This window comes from Grammomys surdaster, unplaced genomic scaffold, assembly GCF_004785775.1.
Source record: "Grammomys surdaster isolate TR1022 unplaced genomic scaffold, NIH_TR_1.0 63, whole genome shotgun sequence".
Lineage (NCBI taxonomy): Eukaryota > Metazoa > Chordata > Mammalia > Rodentia > Muridae > Grammomys > Grammomys surdaster.
In genome coordinates, this window is record NW_021604565.1 from 3,988,589 (window position 1) to 4,007,621 (window position 19,033).

The following is a 19,033-nucleotide window of genomic DNA, read 5'->3' on the forward strand; positions in this document are numbered from 1 at the left end:
GTGTGTTTATCACGAGTCTCCTTTCTCTTAGGCATCACTGTCCAGTGCTGTCTTCAGTTCAGTGTCTAAGTTAAGTCCTGTTGCTTTACTCCGACAGTTGTTCCACTGTTGCTCCCCAGGCTTGGTCCAATCTCATCATTGTTTAAGGGCAGAGGGTGAATCCTGCCAATCTACTGGCTGTTGTGCATTGAGGAAATATTGACAGACTGCTTGCTGTACACGAGAGATTTTGAAGAGCCCTGGAAATAGACTTCTAAAGACACGTAGTCTCACCCCTCACCTTACCACAGAGCATCAGGAGAAAGCCCTCAGGCTAGGTGTGTGATAGGGAGCATGAAAACAAAATGCCATGAGAGTAAGCAGGGTGAGGGGAAAAAAACAAAAAGCTAAACAAACAAACAAACAAACAAAACAAGCATACAGTGAGATGATTTAAAAAGTTTCCCAAGATGGAAAATTTTAGCCAGAATGTAGAGAATGAGGAGCATTTGCAGGGCAGAAAGAGTGCAAAGAGAAACAGCCAATGCCAAGCACCTGGGGCAGAGTGGGAGCCCTGGGATCATCCAGCACAACACTCAGACTTCCAAACCGGAAGCAAGTGGTCAAAGACTGTGTACTCGAAGCCTGGGACTCTTCCCAATCCACAGGTTGTTCAAATGGATGGAGGGAACACCAGAACACCATACATCATGGGATCATCCAGCACAACACTCAGACTTCCAAACCGGAAGCAAGTGGTCAAAGACTGTGTACTTGAAGCCTGGGACTCTTCCCAATCCACAGGTTGTTCAAATGGATGGAGGGAACACCAGAACACCATACATCATGGGGTTTTGACACTTAACTGCTATGATACGGCATGCGTGATACCTAGGTTTATAATTTATTTTCATTTAAAGATAATTATAGGAACAATTTTACTCAAGATATGTATTTTAATTGCCATGACTTTAATATATTTACAAAGTGCATGCTGTAAAGTATTTGGATTTTGTTTTGCTTTGTTTCTGTTAAATTACAAAAGAACACAAAACAGAAGACAATGAACAGTGTTGGGAACAGCCTGCAAGTGGTTCCCTTAGCTTCCTGAGCGGCTGATCACACCCTGGAGAGTCCTACTCAGCACACTTAGCTGTTACTGCTTTCAGGTATTTGGGGGGATTCATCCACTCAAAGCTCAATTGGCATAATAAACGTCAATTAAAGTAAAGCTCCCTGAAGATTTTCAGCTGTGAAACTCAACTGAAACTATGTATATATAGACTCACTAGAACAAGTCTGTTCTAGCCGTGTATTTATTTTTACTGCGGGTGACCTGGATGCACACAGCTGCCTCGTATTTGCCTAGACATTTTCCCCTCAGTTCTGCTAGGTATTCCTTGGGATGGCTTATAAACTGGAATATGTATTAAATGTCAGTAAAATTCAGTTTGCTTTCAATGCATATATACCAAAAAAAAGTCAACTATGTACCAGGGCTAGAATCACAGCAGTAAATAAAGCAGAAAGACAAGTCCCAACTCCATCAATCTGGAAGGGTCTCCTATAATGCTACTGGCCCCTTCTATTTCTGACTGTACCTTAACTGTTACTTAAAAGACAATAATTCATATAAAACAGGATTCTGCTAATTTCTGATCTTTGCAAAAGCATTTATGTCTTATGTGCAGTTCAATAACTTAGGTGTCAGATTTTTTATATTGTAGCTTATGTGGCCCAAGCCGCCAGCTGCTTGAAGTCATCATCTTCTTCTGTCCTCCTGGAAGATGCTAGAATATAAGAGTGAAGAAAACCAGTCATTAGTCTTAATCAGCAATTAGTCGTTAGTCATTAGTAGTCATTGCAGCATAGAAAACAGGTAGAAATTACATGTAATTTATAAACATCAGCATAACTAAGTACTGAAAGCAACAGGCCTGGATACTATCTTAGGAACCTATGAGAGCACAGGCCTAGGGGCAGGTAACAGACCTGCTCGAGACCGGTGCACGGAGGAGGACATGCCGGCCTTTCTACTGGGCTGTGCTGGGAGGGACAGGGACGGCACACTTGGAAGCTCCAGGCTTGTCATCTTCTTATTCAATTCTTCCTGCTCCAATTCCTCAAGTTCTGCCAGAAGCTCATCCTGAACACAGGAGAAAGAAAGAATTACAGAGCTCATGTTTCAGAAGGTGGGTTTCCCTAAACAGAACAAGGAGAACATCTGCTACCTGATTGATATGTGGGAACCCAGTGAAATGGAATATTTATTTTTAAACTAATCTTTTTTTGCAACACTGAGCAATGATTAGAAATGAATATTTCGGGTTGTACAAATTTGTCGTAGTTAATCTTATAATACTTCAGTAAACAGCTATTCAAGTAACTTGTGCTGAATATATAATCTCCTCAGGTTCTGGAAATTCACACCGTGATTGTTAGTTTTCCAGTACACTCATTTTTTTTCTCTCCTGTTGAGAATTTCTGAAACTTTAATTAGAGGAAATAAATATTTATATTTGATTTAATGCTATTGAAAATAAAACAGGCATACCAAAAAATATATTGTACAGAAAGTAAAAAAATAAATAAAATAAAATAAAATAGCATAGTTTTTCTATCAAATCATCAAAGTCAATATACATTGTGTGTTGAGGTGATTTTGTTCACAGTGCCAGGAATAGGACACAGCAGTTCATGCTACACAAGCACTCTACCATTGAATTACGTACCATGTGGTTGTGTTAGGAAAACTTCAAAATTAGTGTAATGTATTTTTTTTTCTTTATAGTGGCTCCTCAAAATCTGGCTCAGTAGCACCTATAGAACGCTAATGGCAGCTGAGACCTTATGGATGTCGGTCACGTCTTGCCTAGTCTGAGATAGCTCATGCCTACCTAACTTGGGAAGCTCTCCAGCATACATCAGCCTGCCTGAAGTGAGCATGAATCAAAACAAAATTTCATTATTCATCAGAGGCTGTCAGAGATAGAAACTGTAGAGAGACAGAAGGTAGAAAGAGAGGCTTGGTCTACCTTAGGCAGGACCATGTTTATTCACAGCAAGGGGGAATCTTTGTCACCCATGTGTGTAAATGGGCAAAATGCCTACAGAGGATGAACCGTGGCCCCCTTACAGGGGCAGAAAAGACCAGACCATGTATGTTACATTCTCTCCCATTGTTCTCAAGGGAAGCTGGAAAGTGTAGTCTTTCAACAGGGAACTATCAGAAAAGATCCATCATAACTGTGTACCCATCCAATTATTTATTCACCCATCACTCAACAGATTTACTGTGATCTCATTCCTGGTCAGAGCAAGGGTAAATCAGTATGCCCCATATCAAGGGAGCCTATGTTTGAATTTATGCATATGTGCATGCGCCTTGTATTTGATTGTTTTGTTGCTGTTATTTGTTTTGAGATGAAGTCTCTCTCTCTCTTTCTCTCTCTCTCTCTCTATATATATATATATATACATATACATATACATATACATATACATATACATATACATATACATATACATATACATACACATATACATATATATATATATCAGGCTGGCTTTGACACCACTACGTTGGCCCAAGGTTGACCTTGAACTGTTGAACTCTCATGCACTTCTACATCCAGATAGTAGTATTTTAGGCTTCGCAGGTCAGATACCTCCTTATTACCAGATCTTATTTCTTACTTCCTATAGTTCAAGAGAGTGCAAATCATCCTTAGAGGATTACACAAATATAGCCACGACTGACTTACAGGCTATATTTTGCTAACACCTTACATATATTGCCTAATAAATGCATGAGCAGCACATTTGTGCCAGGTGCCAACAGAGGTCAGAAGAGGGCTTCAGATCCCATAGAACTTGCAGTATGGAGGATTTTGATCCACTCTGAATGCTGGGAACAGAACCCCAGGTCCTCTACAAAAGTAACAAGTTTTCTGAACCTCTCTCCAGTCCCAGACCGTGGCATTACTAGCAGCAAACTGCCACATCTTGACCTGTTAGACTCATCCTGCCATATGACCTAGAAACAGGAAGCTGGGCTACTTGGGCCCTTGGGGGTGTGCCTAACAATGTCCTCATCCTGGAATGTGTAGGAATGGAATCACTGAGATTCTCATTTTGGGCACCACAATTGTCTTCCTGGACTATGGGACTGATTAATACAAACAGAATGGGACTGTAAATAATGCCACTCCACAATTACACAATTACTTGTTTGATAGACTGAGTAATGAACAGAAGCAGCCTAACTCCTAATTTAACAGCCACAGAGCCCAATCCATCTGCTGCTTACAGAGTGACACCGTCTGCTCTGTTTGGCCAGATGTGAGAGCACATGATTCCTCATAATGGGACCATTTATACTCCAACCATTAAAAGTCACTAACTTTACATAATCACAGGCTGTTTTCTTTTTCCTTAATAGCTGGAAACCTAATTAAGAAGCTGTTTCCCAAACTAGTCATCTTTCCTTGAAATCAGCTACTAACCTCATTTCCCTCCTTGAAATCTCACTTCCAATAAATGACATTTATCTGGTCAGCAATGAGCAAAACGGCTGCTCTATGTGAGAGGAAGCTGCCCTCCACAGCAGCCACGGTTCCACATTCTTCAGTAGCGCACCTACCTCATCGAAGCCGTCAGCAAACTGAACCCTTTGAGAAAATGCTTCAGAGATTTCTTGGGCAATGTCCTGCTGCTCTGTGATATCTTGCATCAAGTCATCAATTTTGTTGAGATCCCTGGGGAGCATTTTGTTGGGATTTTAGAATTTCATCTTACAATTATGAATCTAGACTTAATTTCATAGGAAAACCAGTTAATTTCACATATATTCTTTAGCTACTTCAACACCATAACAAAAATTCCTGATCATCAATTCAAAACATAATTTTCCTGTCAAAACTTTAGTAATCCCATACACTCACAAGCATTTTCAATATTACCTTCTACCTTCAAGGATCACTAAAATAACTGTGATTAACAATGCGTGGTGCCTCTATGTGCTTTGCTCCTTGGTTTGCTGAGGACTGCTATGGCAGAGATCACAAGGCAGCTCTCAGCAGCCATTCCTGAAGCAACCAAGCATTGGAACCTTCTATAAGACAGTAGCTCTGAAATGCTTGCTCCTTGAAGGTTTTCCCCTATAGACAATGTGTGGGAGGGGGCTAAATTGGAAGGCTTTGACTCAGCATGCCCTCACGAAGGCCACGACCTCAGCAAACGAAGGCAGGCAGGTCCAGGCTCAAGACAGCTGCACAAAAGTTAGTCTCAGTGGACGGGCCACGTTACATCTTGTTTTTATAAGAGTGTTTCTGAAGCACTGCTACAGCTCAGAACCAGGCAGGCTGATGAGCTACTGAGTGTCCTCAGCGCTGACCATCGGAGTCAGTGGAGCTCATTATTTCTTCAGTGTCTCAGACCCACCACAACAAAACTGAGAACCTCGACACACTTCCAAACGTAATCAAAAAGAATGCTTCTGTCGTTTGCCTACCACCCCTTTCTGTTCATCCTTATTAGAGTTGTAATGAATATATTCATTAAAGGAAGTACAAGGCATGTGTGAGGCAAGTTTGGAATAGTGACTGAACTTATCTCCAAAAGCACAGTCCTGTCTGATGCTTCTAAGGGACCTGGAGACACAGCCAGGCTATGCAATCCACTTCTGTCAGCACCCAGCTTACCACAACTGTGGGGGCCTGGGAGTCCAGCCACTCACTAATGATCTCTGCAGTGACAGAATGGCAGCTGCTTAATGAGTTAGTAAGCAAAGCAAGAAGATGCTCTAGAGATGAACACAACCCCAGGCACTTCTGCCACCTCTTCCCATCCTCTGGAACCGTGTCTGTCCCTCGGCACTTGCTGCTCTTACACTCTCTTAGACAGGAGTCTACTCCCACTGTCCCTAATCAGCAGAGGACCAGGTCCCAGGTCTGCATTTCCCACTGTGAATGCAGACCGAATGCACCTTACAGGATCTCAGACTGGAGCAGAAATTGTGCCCCGTCTATCTAGAATCTCAGTGAATTTCACATCAAGCAGAGGAAGTAAGCAAGAACTTACAGCTGAGGAAACTGTGGGAATGAGATTACAACCAGAAAACTACAAATTTTGGTCCCTGTAATTAATACTGTATGTCAGTGGTTTTCAAGTATAAGAAAGTGTCGGCCCCAGCCTGGAGAACTTGGTTAAAAACAAAAGGTCTAATATCTGTCTTGTTCAGGGAGGCTAGGTATCTGCATGTTCTTGAACAGCTTAGATGATTCTGATACCCAGCAAAGTCTGGCAAATGCTATTCCACTGTTCTAACACCTTCGCTGATGTTAGCATTGTTAAAATTATAGAACTACAGTTGAATTTCATAAATGAACTGAGAAATATTGAAAGCATGATTCTATATGCTTTTTTCTCTTTCAAGCATATATACATATATATATATATATATATACATATATATATATATATATATGTATATGTATAATTGTTACTGTAAGTTTTAAACTACCTCTGAGAACGCATCCCACCCAGTACATCCAACAGTGACCTAGTCCTACCAAAATCACCACACAATTCAAAGACTCTTCTCAGCATGAAGATCAATGAGTCTGGGTCACTCACATGTTTTCATGAACTGCTTTCATGGCCTTGGCCGCAAAGCCCATGTTCCGTAAGACCTCCGTGTTGGTATGTGAGTTCTCTAGCGCTTCCCGCTGGAACTCAATGGTGGAAAGGGTGCCGTCAATCTGAGTCAGCTGCTTCTCAAACCTCTTCTTTCTCTTCAGTGCCTGCAAGGCAGCTAAATCAGGAAGAAACCAAGGTTTGTATCAGAAGAAACAGCTACACTGACTGAAGAGGTTCCGACCACGCATGATGCATGGCGGCAGATCTGCTGAACCTGAGGACAAAGAGCACATTAAACAACCCGTAAATGACACTTACGGGGAACATCTGCCGCTGAGTCACTACACCAGAGGTTCTCTCTCAAACACCCTGAGATTCTTTCTTCCAAGTGTAAGAGGATGGGAAGTCAACTTTCATATTCACAAAATATGCCACAGAAATATTTGTGCCAGTGCTGGATTTGGGAGAAAGCATTGGTTAAAAACATTAAGAAAAGCCATATAATTAAAAAAAAGAAAACCAATCTTTACAAGAGGAAAGGAATGTAATGACTGTCAAATCTATCCTTGCTTTCTTAAAGGCAAATTTACCAAGACCCAAAGAAATGAAGTGACTTGCTTAAAGGCAGGCAGCTTCTGGAAGCTGGAACCTAAAGTTCTGAGCTCAACACTTTGATTTGAACTGAGACGGCCCTAAGGTTGCATCTAACATGAGTGTCTGTGAAATCAGTGCAGCTGCAGTGCTGCTCAGGAGCTAGACGGCACTTGACTACAAGTTATAAGACTTCACCAGAGCATGAATAGGCTCTATTTTTCTTTTTAACTAACTGTAGGCATCACTTTTTTTTCTAACCATCCAGTGAGTATTCCCCCCAAACACATCCCCACACCCAGGACTGAGAAGGTCAGAATTCATTCTTGTTTCTGAGGCGAGGGGTTCAGGTATTCTAGCTGGCACAAATCCCCCCGTTTCATCCTCCTCCTCCTCCTCCTCCTCCTCCTCCTCCTCCTCCTCCTCCTCCTCCTCCTCCTCCTCCTCCCCAAACACTGTGGGGATGGAATTGACTGCAGACGGCCACGCACAGATCAGAGCCTCACTTTTTCGAACTTTTTCTTGCAGCCCATGTGCCAGGTGCTGCTGAGGGTCGCACAGGCATTCTAGTTGATAGTGGTCCTTACGTAGGAAGCGGCTGGCTGTCCCTGGCCTGATCTCGGTCTCCACGACCTTCTTTGAGACCAGCCGCGGGCTCAACTCCCACAGCCTGGCGGTGAATCTGCTCACTGTAGCACAAGGAGTTTCAGGCCTTCATATTACTGAGGTCAGCACTGTGCCATCTGGTTCCCCCTCTTGAACAGAAAGTTCTGCAAGACCATCCAGTGCAGATGTGCAGACATGGCGGTGCCTCTTCTCACTTTGGCGGCTGAATACTTTTGTGTTGTAGAATCAGGTCTTCCTTCAGCTCAAAAAAAAAATGGCCTGTTATGTTTTTGTTCCTTCTCCATTGTTTCTATGAACTTTCTTCTGAATCCCTCATTTATTTTTATTTAATTAGCTACACCTTTGCCCCCTTAGTGAACATTGTCTCGTTGGTTGGTTGGTTGGTTGGGTTCTCTCTTTTGAAATCCCTGTAAGTCTCAATATTGGCTTTTTGGCTCTGTCCTAAATATAATCAACATGTCTGTATTTTTTGATAGAAGTTCTAGGGTGCCTTTTGACTTTGTTATGTAGATGCCTAGCTTATCTTCAGCTATATATATTTCTGCTGACTTTTTAAAAATCTTTTTTGTTTGTTGTGGGATTAGTTTGTATTTCAGTTTTATAAGTTAGGCTCAGTAGTCGCTTCTCATCCACAATGAACGTGTACAGATTTTTTTTAACATGGTTATAGGAACACAAGTTACCAAAGTATATAATTTGCTTGGTGAACTTTCATCCTCATTAAATTATCTGACAAAGAGCTACAGATACCCGTGGAACATTCCTTATGCCTCTGGCCTTGAGTCTGGTATCAGTGTGCACTTCTGAGGCCTCAGTTCCTTTGTGGCAATGTTACTTATTTTTCTGAGTGCCTGAGAGGTCCATACCTTGCAGGCTGGATGTGCTTATGAATATTCATGGTGCATGCTGGCACCTCCTTGATAACAGAACATTCCTTATTGTTCTCAATGTGCTTCTTTGCAGGAGACTTTCTGCTGGATTGAAGTCAGAAAGAAGCTGTTTGTGCTTTCTGAGACAGGGCCTAGTGTGGTCCAGGCTGCTACTGAGCTTCAGATCTTCCTGATTCTGTCTTCGGTGTTGATATTAGTACATACCACCACAACTTCAATGGTGTCTTTAATTTCTAAAAGTGTTTCCTAGCCTTCTAGTTGCTGACTATGATGTTCTTGCTTTATAGCTGCAACAACCTCCTCAGTCTTCCTGCACACAAATATAAACAGTTTTTAAAATCTTTTATTCCCAACATTCTCTCTTTCCTAGGCCCATCGCTTGCTTTGCTTATTGTGGTACTTTTCGTTCATACAGCTGCCTTCTCTCAACTATTATCGTCTCCTACAGGTTCACATTTGTCAATTAAAGATTAGAGAATAGTATGCTGTGTGTTCTTATGATATAGAATAGCTCTCAGAGGAGACCGTGCTCCCATGGAGGAACAGCCATGCCTTCCTACCATGGTAGCACATAATACACAGCTGGTGATTCCTGCACTTGGGGTTAAAGGCTTTCCTCTGAGTTTGCGACCTTTTTGATTTCTTTGCAAATCCTAAGGTTCCTCTCTGCTCCCCTGCACACTGCTTAACCTGCCCAGCTGGAGGGTGGGGTCTATCTAGGGTCTGCTATCTGTTTCCCTTTTGGGAGTGCAACTTTCACATTTGGAGCCCTTGATAAACAGCATATACAGAACAGGTCTTACTTACATGACCTGTCCTTTAGGGACTATTTAATACTTTTTTTTATTAACTGGTCTAAAGCCCTTGTTATAATATCACAGGTACGTAGGGCTGAGCACATTAATGACCAGGCTGGGAGAGGGACTCTCAGAGCACATCGGGAGAGGCCAGATGATCCTCTTCTTATCACTCATGGACTCAAAACTACCCTTGATCTATGACATTGGTCTGTGGTCATTTACAAAGCCTGTTCCACCCCACCTCTCTTGTGCTAATAAGCCCTTTAAAAAGAGATAGAGCTAAAAATAAATAAATAAATTATATGAGTACACTGTTGCTGTCTTCAGACACACCAGAAGAGGGCATCAGATCCCATTAGAGATGCTTGTGAGCCACCAAGTGGTTGCTGAGAATTGAACTCAGGACCTCTGGAAGAGCAGTCAGTACTTCGTAACCACTGAACCATCTCTCCAGTCCGAGAAAGAGCTCATTATGAGCCTATTTCCTCAGCATCCACCCCAGCTGCTGGCATATAATTAACAAACTATGCAACAACAATTAAGAATTCTATCTGTTTCAGTGTCATCCCCATAAACTCAAATACTTGGATACTCAGTCACCACAGAGTCGAACTGTTTGAAAGGATCAAACGCGTTAGGAGGTGTGACCTTGCTGGAGGAAATACATCACTGGGAGCTGGCTTTGAGGTTGCAAAAGCCCATGACAGGCCTAGTTTCTTTCTCTCTGCCTTAGGTTTGGTGTGTAGAATCTCAGCTACTTCTCTAGTACCGGGTCTGTCTGTGTGCTGCCAAGCTCCCCATCATGGAGTAAGCCTCTGAAATTGTAAGCCACCCCCACCAAATGCTTTACTTCGTAAGAGTTGCTTTGGTCATGGTGCCTCATCACAGCAAGAGAAAAGTGACTATGTCAGCCAGACTGGGGTTAAGTAATTTATGAGATTTAGATTTTTTTGATTTAACCATCAAAGAATACCAAGAGAAAGCAATAGTATTAGCTTTACAGGAGGCGCAAAGAAAGAGTGTTAATTGGAAAATGCCATAATTTTCTGGATCAGTATAATAACAATAACATGGAAAACATATGGCCCTCAAACTTGGAGTCGGTGTTTTCTGTGACTTGGCAAATATCTGCTCTTGGGAAAGTCATTCCCTTGTTTCAAAGTTCAGTTTGGGATTCTAGAGATTTATATTGAGACTAGAAAATTACAGGAATTAATGATACATTGTGAGACCACCACATATACTCCTTAACTAAATAATAACTATCTATATCACATTCCCAATAATGAGCTTGTACATTTTATTTGTAATTACCATTAATAAACAACCCATTGCTTCTAGGATAACTTGCAACACGAACACAATACAATAAACCATCTCCATATTTCCATAAGCACAACAAACAGTCTCCTGAGAAGCTAAACTTCAAATCTCTACCCAACATTCTGGAAGTAGAATGCCAGTATGTTGCCACTCTCTTATCCGGCTGCTGCAGGGTCTATGCTTATTGAAAACTCAGCAACATGTACAGTCACAAAGGTGTTCTTCATTTTTTAATGAAATGTTTAAGTTCCCATTAATAATTATGACGTTTACTATTTTAAAAATCTACAGATTATACAGATTGCTCTTGAAAATCAGGAAAAACAATTTGATACAAGAGAGGCTTTGTGATCTGTTCCTATGACTTAATCCTATCCCAACCACTGAATAACTTGGGTGTATACTGACCTAGATGTAGTGTGACCTTCTCTCTTCTTGCTAATGTTCCTCTCCCAGATGATAAAAAGCCACACCCAGAGGACAGCAGAACACTCTTCTCTGGAATTTGTGCTTTCAAATCTTCAGCTTCCTGTAAGCTGTGTAGTTCGTGGAGAAACACGTCCAGCTGTTAGACATTTTGCTAATAAGTATGGAAAATGTCTGCTGTGTGTCTGAACATTCAGCTTTTGATCACAATACTCATCTCTCTCACGTGTAGTCAGAATCCCAGAGATGGAGCTACAAATCCAACAGCCAGCCTTGCAGGTGTCATTTACAGGCATTATTTTATTTTATTTGGAAAGTGCACCCTCTGTGTGTATGTGGAGGTCAGAACACAGTTTTTAAGAGCCAGTTCTCATCTTGCATCTTGTTGAGGCAAGATCTCTATCTTTTCCCTACACTAGGCAACAGACTGCTGCAGGTCACCTGACTCTTTTCTGCTTCACATTCCAACATAAAGGCAGCCACATCGTAAAGCTAGCGTATGGCTTCTTGCTTTCAAAACACTTGAGAGAAATGTGAAAAATTCCTTGAGAGTTGGCATCTCAGCTCCACACTACAATTCTCAATTCTGAAAACTACAAATTGGCCTAAACCAGAGTCCCAAACTCAGAAGTCAAAGGGAATGAAAATGGGTGAAGCAGGGAGAAAGTCATTGAAAAGGCCAGCTTTGTTCTCTCCTGTGAGAGAGCAAAAAGATGATACGATCATAATAATGGTAATAATGATGATGATGATAATAATAATAGTGCCACAGTGGCAAGAAATAGCACTGGACACAAGCTTCCAGCTCAGAATACCAAGAAGAAGAGCTGAGACCCAGTGACATTCGAGTGTAGCTCTGTCTTAGCCAATGCAGCACAGCTGGCTCTATCCACTGAGGCCACACAGCCATGTGTTCCAAAGAAGCAGGGCATCTAGACATGTGTTCAGAATAGAAATGTGAATTGTTTATCTTATTGCTGTGTGAATAAACCCAACAGATTCTGCATGATTGAATCTGCTCCCAAGACACTTGAAAACCACTGTAGCTTTTTCCTGTCACCTTAACATTTCTCCCAGGTATTAAGACAAGAGCTGTCAGTACCTAAAAGCCAAGAACTTAATCTCTCTATGAGATGCTTTTACAAGAAGTGATGCTGCCACTGATGCAGCCTGAGCTGAATGGCCTTGACGTTGGTTCCATGAATGATTTGAAAGAGAAACAGCTGTCCTTTTTTGTCAGGGGCAAACTAGTGCTACAAAGCAAGCATTAATCTGGTTTGGCAAAGGCCACTTTCAGAACCATGTAATTTAACTCACTTTGAAGGAATAATTCAATCTTCCAACCTCCTGCATGTGCTGTTGAGCAGCTGGTAAGACCTGGACAACATTCTTTCTACAACAAAGGCATCAATTGTAATCTCTTCTGGGTGAGAAACAGCCAGAGGCTTGTCTCCTCCCTTAACAACAATATACTCTCAGCTGGGGACTGCAGAACAGTGTCTTGTAAGTCAGTGCGTTGCTACCAGGATACCTGCTGGAACACTTCAACCACTCACTAAGACTGAAAAGTAAGAATTATCCACACAATCCAAAATTAAACCAGATCTTTATAATTCTATTCTACCATGTTGCCAAAGAAGGATGGCTATCCACAATCAATGCCACATAATTCAAGACAGCACAAAGAATTGCCACCTGATTGTTTATAAATAAGACAATTTGACTTTAAAGGTTAATCTATTCCCTCCATCCAAGTTGTATAAACGGTGCCATTGTTCAACCATAAGAACCTTGGAGGAACCGACACATGCAGCCAGCACAGTTCATCTTTTTGTGAATTATACACAAAAAGGATATGGTTGCCTCTTTCTTGCCCAGGAGAGGCCGATGAACTAAGAACTAAATAATGAAGCTCCAGAAGCTCAGCCAGCTTATGAGTTTGCTCAAAAGACAGATGATGATTACATCATCTTATGTTTTTACTGGAAAGTCTCACGACAATGTTTAATTGGGGAACTTTAGTATAAGTCCTGTTCTTACACATACGTAAATTATCCATTAGGAAATGTCTCCACTAGTGATGGTACACAGCTTTAGTTCACACAATACAGTTTAAACAGTTCTGTTCAAAGTCAAGAATTATATTCAAAATAGCTGAGGAAACAATATAAAACTTTGAGACTTTTGCTCAGGATCCTCCTATTATGAATTTCTCTGAACTTTTATACTTTCAAAAACATGTTCTTGGTTCATCCATTTCAATCTCTTAAGTACATGCTGAGTATATACCACAAGCCTGGCACTGTTAGGCTCTGAAGGACAAAGAAATAAGATGACAAGTTCAGGAAGGCAAGACATGAAATGGGCACTTAATCACATATTCCTCATTAAATAAACCATATGCATTTATTTTGGATGGGGTAGGGCTCAGTGAGAGAGAGGATTTGTCAAGCATGTTGAAGGCCCTACAGAAAAACAGGGGAGGTGGTGGCACTTATTACTACTATGTAATGTGCTCTGTGCCCATAGGTGCTAACATATATAAATTACATTTGCTCTCTAGTGGTTAGAGAAGATACAGAGGAGAAAACTAAGAGATCTACAAGGCACACAGATATTTCAAAGCCCTGTACACATATATTCAACATGCGGATCAAGAAAACACATCAAAATCCTATGCACATACACTCAGCATGCAGATCAATAAAATGTGTGACTTCTGCCCAATGCAAATCGCAGACCAGTGTGAACTTTCTGGCTTGGATATAAAGGACACCAGGAACTATATGCTGTGAATAGCAGCAAATCACACCAGCTGTTTCCTATGTATAACCTCCATATTTTCAGAGGTCTCTCCAGTAGTAAATGTCATAAAGAATGCAAACAGCAAGCTTAGAAAACAGCTAGACCACAATAGAGATGTACGACTACGTAGTGGGAGACCAGAGAAAAGAGAGTGACACTGGAAAATAAATGAACAGTCTTCCGAGGCACGATCCCTGGGAAGTGGTCTATTCTGTAAGCAAGCCACTAACTCCGAAGCAAATCTTATGTTTTAAACTACACAAGATTGATTGACAAAATTGATTAATATCACACAGTATAAACAGTTACAAAGCCAGGCTGAGCAGTGCATTCTTCCTTCTTCAGGGAGAGAGGGGAGGGCAGCACAACTGGACTAAGAAAGACAACTGAAATTATTTTCTGATAAAAATGAAGCTTCTGCCCTCATTCTCCAGATCAGAGCATTCTAGCACCAGCTGATCGGGAGAGAACATTAAAGGAGATAAATCTGAGAGGGGACATTCATGATTCAGAAAAGTGCTATTGACCTCTAGTTCTCAGCACGCAAGCACAAAAGATTAATTTCAAATGCCCAGTAAAATTCTCATTCCTTACAATTAATTTCTTCAGAGGTCAATTACCAAGCAGGTGAAGCACTCAGTTAGTAGAGCAACATACAAATATATTCATTAGAATTTACATGATATTCTTGTAAAAAAAAAAAAAAAGCCCATTAATTGTTTGACTCCAGGTAGAATACGTAAGTGAATAAAACTGAAGTGTTTATTTTTATTTGCTAACAGTGTTATTTATAACCTCACAAATTAGTCAACTTTATGAATCAGTTATGACTTAAAATGTAGGGAAATTATGTGGGTATGAAACTAGTGTATATTACCAAAAAGTCTCAGGATTAGCAACTGTGCTTGACTTCACAGGAGAGAGATGTTTACAGATGTAATTTGTTTGGCATATATTACTTTTTTCATATGATTATTTTACTCATATCTAATATGGTTCCCTATTGTAATAATAAAAAGTATGAGAAATTAGAGTTTTAAAATCCAAAATGTTCATCAAGTACTTGATTATAATTTCATCAGCAGGGGCTGGAGAGGTGGTTCAGTGGTCAGAGACCTGGCTGCTCTTCCAGAAGGCCAGGGTTCAGTTCACAGCACTCACAGTGATACACAGCTGTCTGTAACTCCAGATATAAATGCCACCTTCTGCCCTTTACGGACAAAAGACATGTGGCACACAAGCAAATTACCCATACATGTAAAATAAAAATTAAGTTATAATAGTCATAATAAGTTTACTGTCTTAAATTCCTATTAAAGCCTGGTAAAAATATGTAAACCTTATTTTATCTATGGTCAATATTAAGTTTTAAGTGTTTTAAATAGACTTTAACTTCTAAGGCAAGATTTTCAGCTCTAACAGAGGCTGACTTCCTTTTTCCTCCTGTAATTCTAAAGATCACTGTTCTTGAACGCTTGCTTCAGTGTTTTCTTTCCTGGATAGTGATTAACTGTGTTGGTATTTTAAGTCAATAGCAAACTAGATTGAGAAGAGATGAGGGAGGTTCCACAGAGCTGTGGAAATAAGAGCTTCTTCCTTCCTAAAGGACTCATCTATCTCCCAGATGCTCAATGGAAATGCCTTCTAGTCAGAAATGCCTGGAAAGGTCCTTAGCAGTGACTAACAGTCAGAGGTGCAGAGGTTCAGCTCCTGTCACTGTAAACAATGACCTTATGGTTTTAGAATGCGTCCTAAACATGTCCTTTTAAATAACTCCCCATGCACATCAGCTGTCTGAGGGAAATAATCAAAGTCTGTGTGCAAGAGAACCCAATCAGGACATGGTTTGTTTCTGCATTACACTTGCTTTTCCCCTTTCTTCTTTCTCAAACTTTAAAACCAATTGTGGTTTTGCTAGAAAATACTTCTACCAAATAATAACCAGAAAAAGAGAAATAAACAACAACAACAAAAAACATCTTCTGCTAAATGTATAGAACCAGCTAACTTTATTAAGGTAAATATTTCAGAAATATGATTTTTAAAAATCCCCAATACTATCTGTTATTTTAAATATCTATATATTATCCCTTATAAGTGGATTAACATGTGCTTATGACTCCAAGAAAGAAAAAAATGGCCCCCGTAGGCTCATGTATTTGGATGTTTGGTTTCCTAGTTGTTGGAACTGTTTAGGAAAGATTAGGAAGGATGGTCTTGTTAAAGGAGGTTTCTTACTGGGAGTGGCTTTGAGATTTTAAAAGCCCTCACCAGACTCAGGTCTTTCCCTCCCTGTGTCTTGCCTATGGATGAGGATGAAGGTCTCAGCTACTGGTCCGGTGGCATGCCTGCCTGCCTGCCTGCCTGCTGCCTGCTGCCTGCTGCCTGCCCCGCCTTCCGCCTGGCTGCCTGCCTGCCTGCCTGCTGCCATACACCTCGCTGTGCTACCCTCTGAAACTATAAGCAAGCCCCCAATTAAATGATTCCATCTAAAAAATGGCCAACCAATGACTGCTCTAATCTGAGACCTATCCCATAGGCAAGAAACAGTCCCTGACACTATCAATGATATGGTTATGCTTGCAGGTTATCCTAGCATTATAGTCCTCTGAGAAGCTCCAGCCAGCAGCTAATGGAAACAGATGCAGAGATCCACAGCCGAAATTAAAGGGAGCTCAGAGAGTCTTGTGGAAGAGTTGAGGGAAGGATTGGGGGATCTGAAGAGGACAGGAAGGCCAACAGAGTCAACTAACCTGGATCTCTGGGGACTCCCAGAGTCTGAACCACCAACCAAGAATGAACATGGGCTGGATCTAGGCCTTCCACACATATGTAGCAGATGTGCAGCTTGGTCTTCATGCAGGTCTCCCAACAAATGGAGCAGAGGCTGTCCCTGAATCTGTTGCCTGCCTGTGGATCCTGTTCCCCTAACTGGGACTGCTTGCCTTGTCTCAGTGGGAAAGAATGTGGCTTTATATTCCAGGGTCGGGGATATCCAGAGGAAGCCTCTCCCTTCTCAGAGGAGCAGGGGAAGGAAGGATGAGTGAAGGAGCTCTATGAGGGGGACTGAGAGGAGAGGAGACAGAGGCTGATATTGGGATGTAGAATGAATAAACAAGTTAATGAAAAAATGTTTACATCAATAACTGCCATGTTCATGGTGTCGAGTCACAGCTTTAGAACAGTAACTAAGACAAACACCAAAATAGATCACTTATGCTCACTTCAAAAGTGATCTACAAGGCAAGAATCATAAACTCAAAAAACTAAGTATTGGGTAGCTTCCCTGTAAGGTAATTGACTAGAACAGAGTTTTCTAATATGAAGAAGTCTGGACTAAGTAGTTCTGAATGCCAACAAACACAATAGAAACACAAAGTACACCCATGAGTGTACTCATGTGAGTGTCTCACAGTACCCTTTGCCACAGCTTCTTACAGGTGTTTATTAGTTGAAGTACAATCATAGTTAGTAATGTATTTTCTACCTGATTCTAACTTACTCTGGCTAATTCAATAAATGCAAAACAATACAAATCAAAGAAAACTACAAAAATCTATGTCACACAGCTTTTACAAAGAATTCAAAAGTCTACACTCTTAGTGTCTGAGAGGTTGGAAAAGAGCATCACCATTTCTAGAAGCCAATGTGACTTCCCAAATCTGAAAACTACTAAACCAACTCAGGTTTCCTCTTTTACTGGCATATTGGTACAAAGGAAAGCCACAGACCGCCCATGGGCTTCTAGCCCAACTCACAGAAGAATCATCCAGAAACAACTGAGCCCCTTGATTCTGTCATTCATGCTAAATCATCCTGTGTGTCCTTGTCAAAAGCTCCCCAGAGGGTCTGATGACACTAACAGTTCATAAGCCAGCATCTGTGGACCCATAGATTGTGGTCTTTTAGGTTTGGAAACATAATTTACAAGGTATGTAAGGTGTGACCAAAGGAAAAAAATAATAGAAATAAGATGACAAAAATTAGAAAGTAGGTCAGTTGTTTCATATCTAGATGAGTAAAACTCTTGTCAAGAGTGGATCTGTCGAAAGGCCAGCAAAAGGCTTGGCTGACCCTTAGACAAACCAGGCTCCTACACTGCAGCTGCCTTCTAGGAATGAGGTCTCAGGCAGCATGCCAAAGGGTATTGGCTTTGCTTCCATTAATAAATGTTTATGTAATTTAAATAAATATTTTAATAAATTTAAATTATTTAATTAATTTTAATTTTAAAATATTTTTAAATTGTATATTTTATAAATACTTTACAACATTTTAATATTTTATATATTTTAATAAATATTTACATAACTACAGAAAAGTCTGACTGTAGGTTTTTTAATAAAGTTCAACTAAATAAAAGAGTTTGTATAAAAGAGGAATCAATTTTTTGATTCTAAGATAACTAGAGGTATTGTCTAATAAAAATAAATGTAAAATGCTAAACATAAACTTAATATACTGATTTAAACAAGGAGAGGGGATGTCAGCAAGTAAGAGAACCATGGTTTGAATAAAAATGGTCCCCAGTAGGCTCATAGAGAACGGCACTACTAGAGGTACGCCCTTGTTGGAGGGACATGGCCTTTTGAAGAAAGTGTGTTATTGGGGCAGGGCTTTGAGGTTTCAGATGCTCAAGCCGGGCCCAATGTCATTCTCTCTTTCCTGCTGCCTGATGATCCGATGTAAAATTCTTGGCTACTTCTCCAGCACCATGTCTGTCTGTGTGAGTACTGTCTGACACCATGCTTCTTGCAATGATGATAATGAACTGAACCTCTGAACTGTAAACCAGCTCCAACTAAATGTCCTTTATAAGAGTTGCTATGGTCATGATGTCTCCTCACAGCAGTCAAACCCTAAGGCAAGCATTTAAATTTTTTATTTATTATTTTCTGTCTCTCAGTCTCTCTCTCTCTCTCTCTCTCTCTCTCTCTCTCTCTCTCTCTCTCT

At 40.8% G+C, this 19,033-nt stretch overlaps 1 protein-coding gene across 1 annotated transcript in view; it reads right to left on the reverse strand.

Moving 5' to 3' along the window:
• Positions 1-915: 915 nt before the first annotated feature.
• Positions 916-19,033, reverse strand: part of Chmp4c (charged multivesicular body protein 4C) — a 25,724-nt gene continuing 7,606 nt past the window's right edge. The window contains exons 2-5 of the mRNA XM_028767501.1: positions 6,616-6,793; positions 4,622-4,736; positions 1,972-2,125; positions 916-1,769 (exon numbers count right to left, since the gene is read on the reverse strand). Coding sequence (XP_028623334.1) covers positions 1,708-1,769; positions 1,972-2,125; positions 4,622-4,736; positions 6,616-6,793 — 509 coding nt within the window. The 3' untranslated portion in view covers positions 916-1,707. The remainder of the gene's footprint in view (positions 1,770-1,971; positions 2,126-4,621; positions 4,737-6,615; positions 6,794-19,033) is intronic.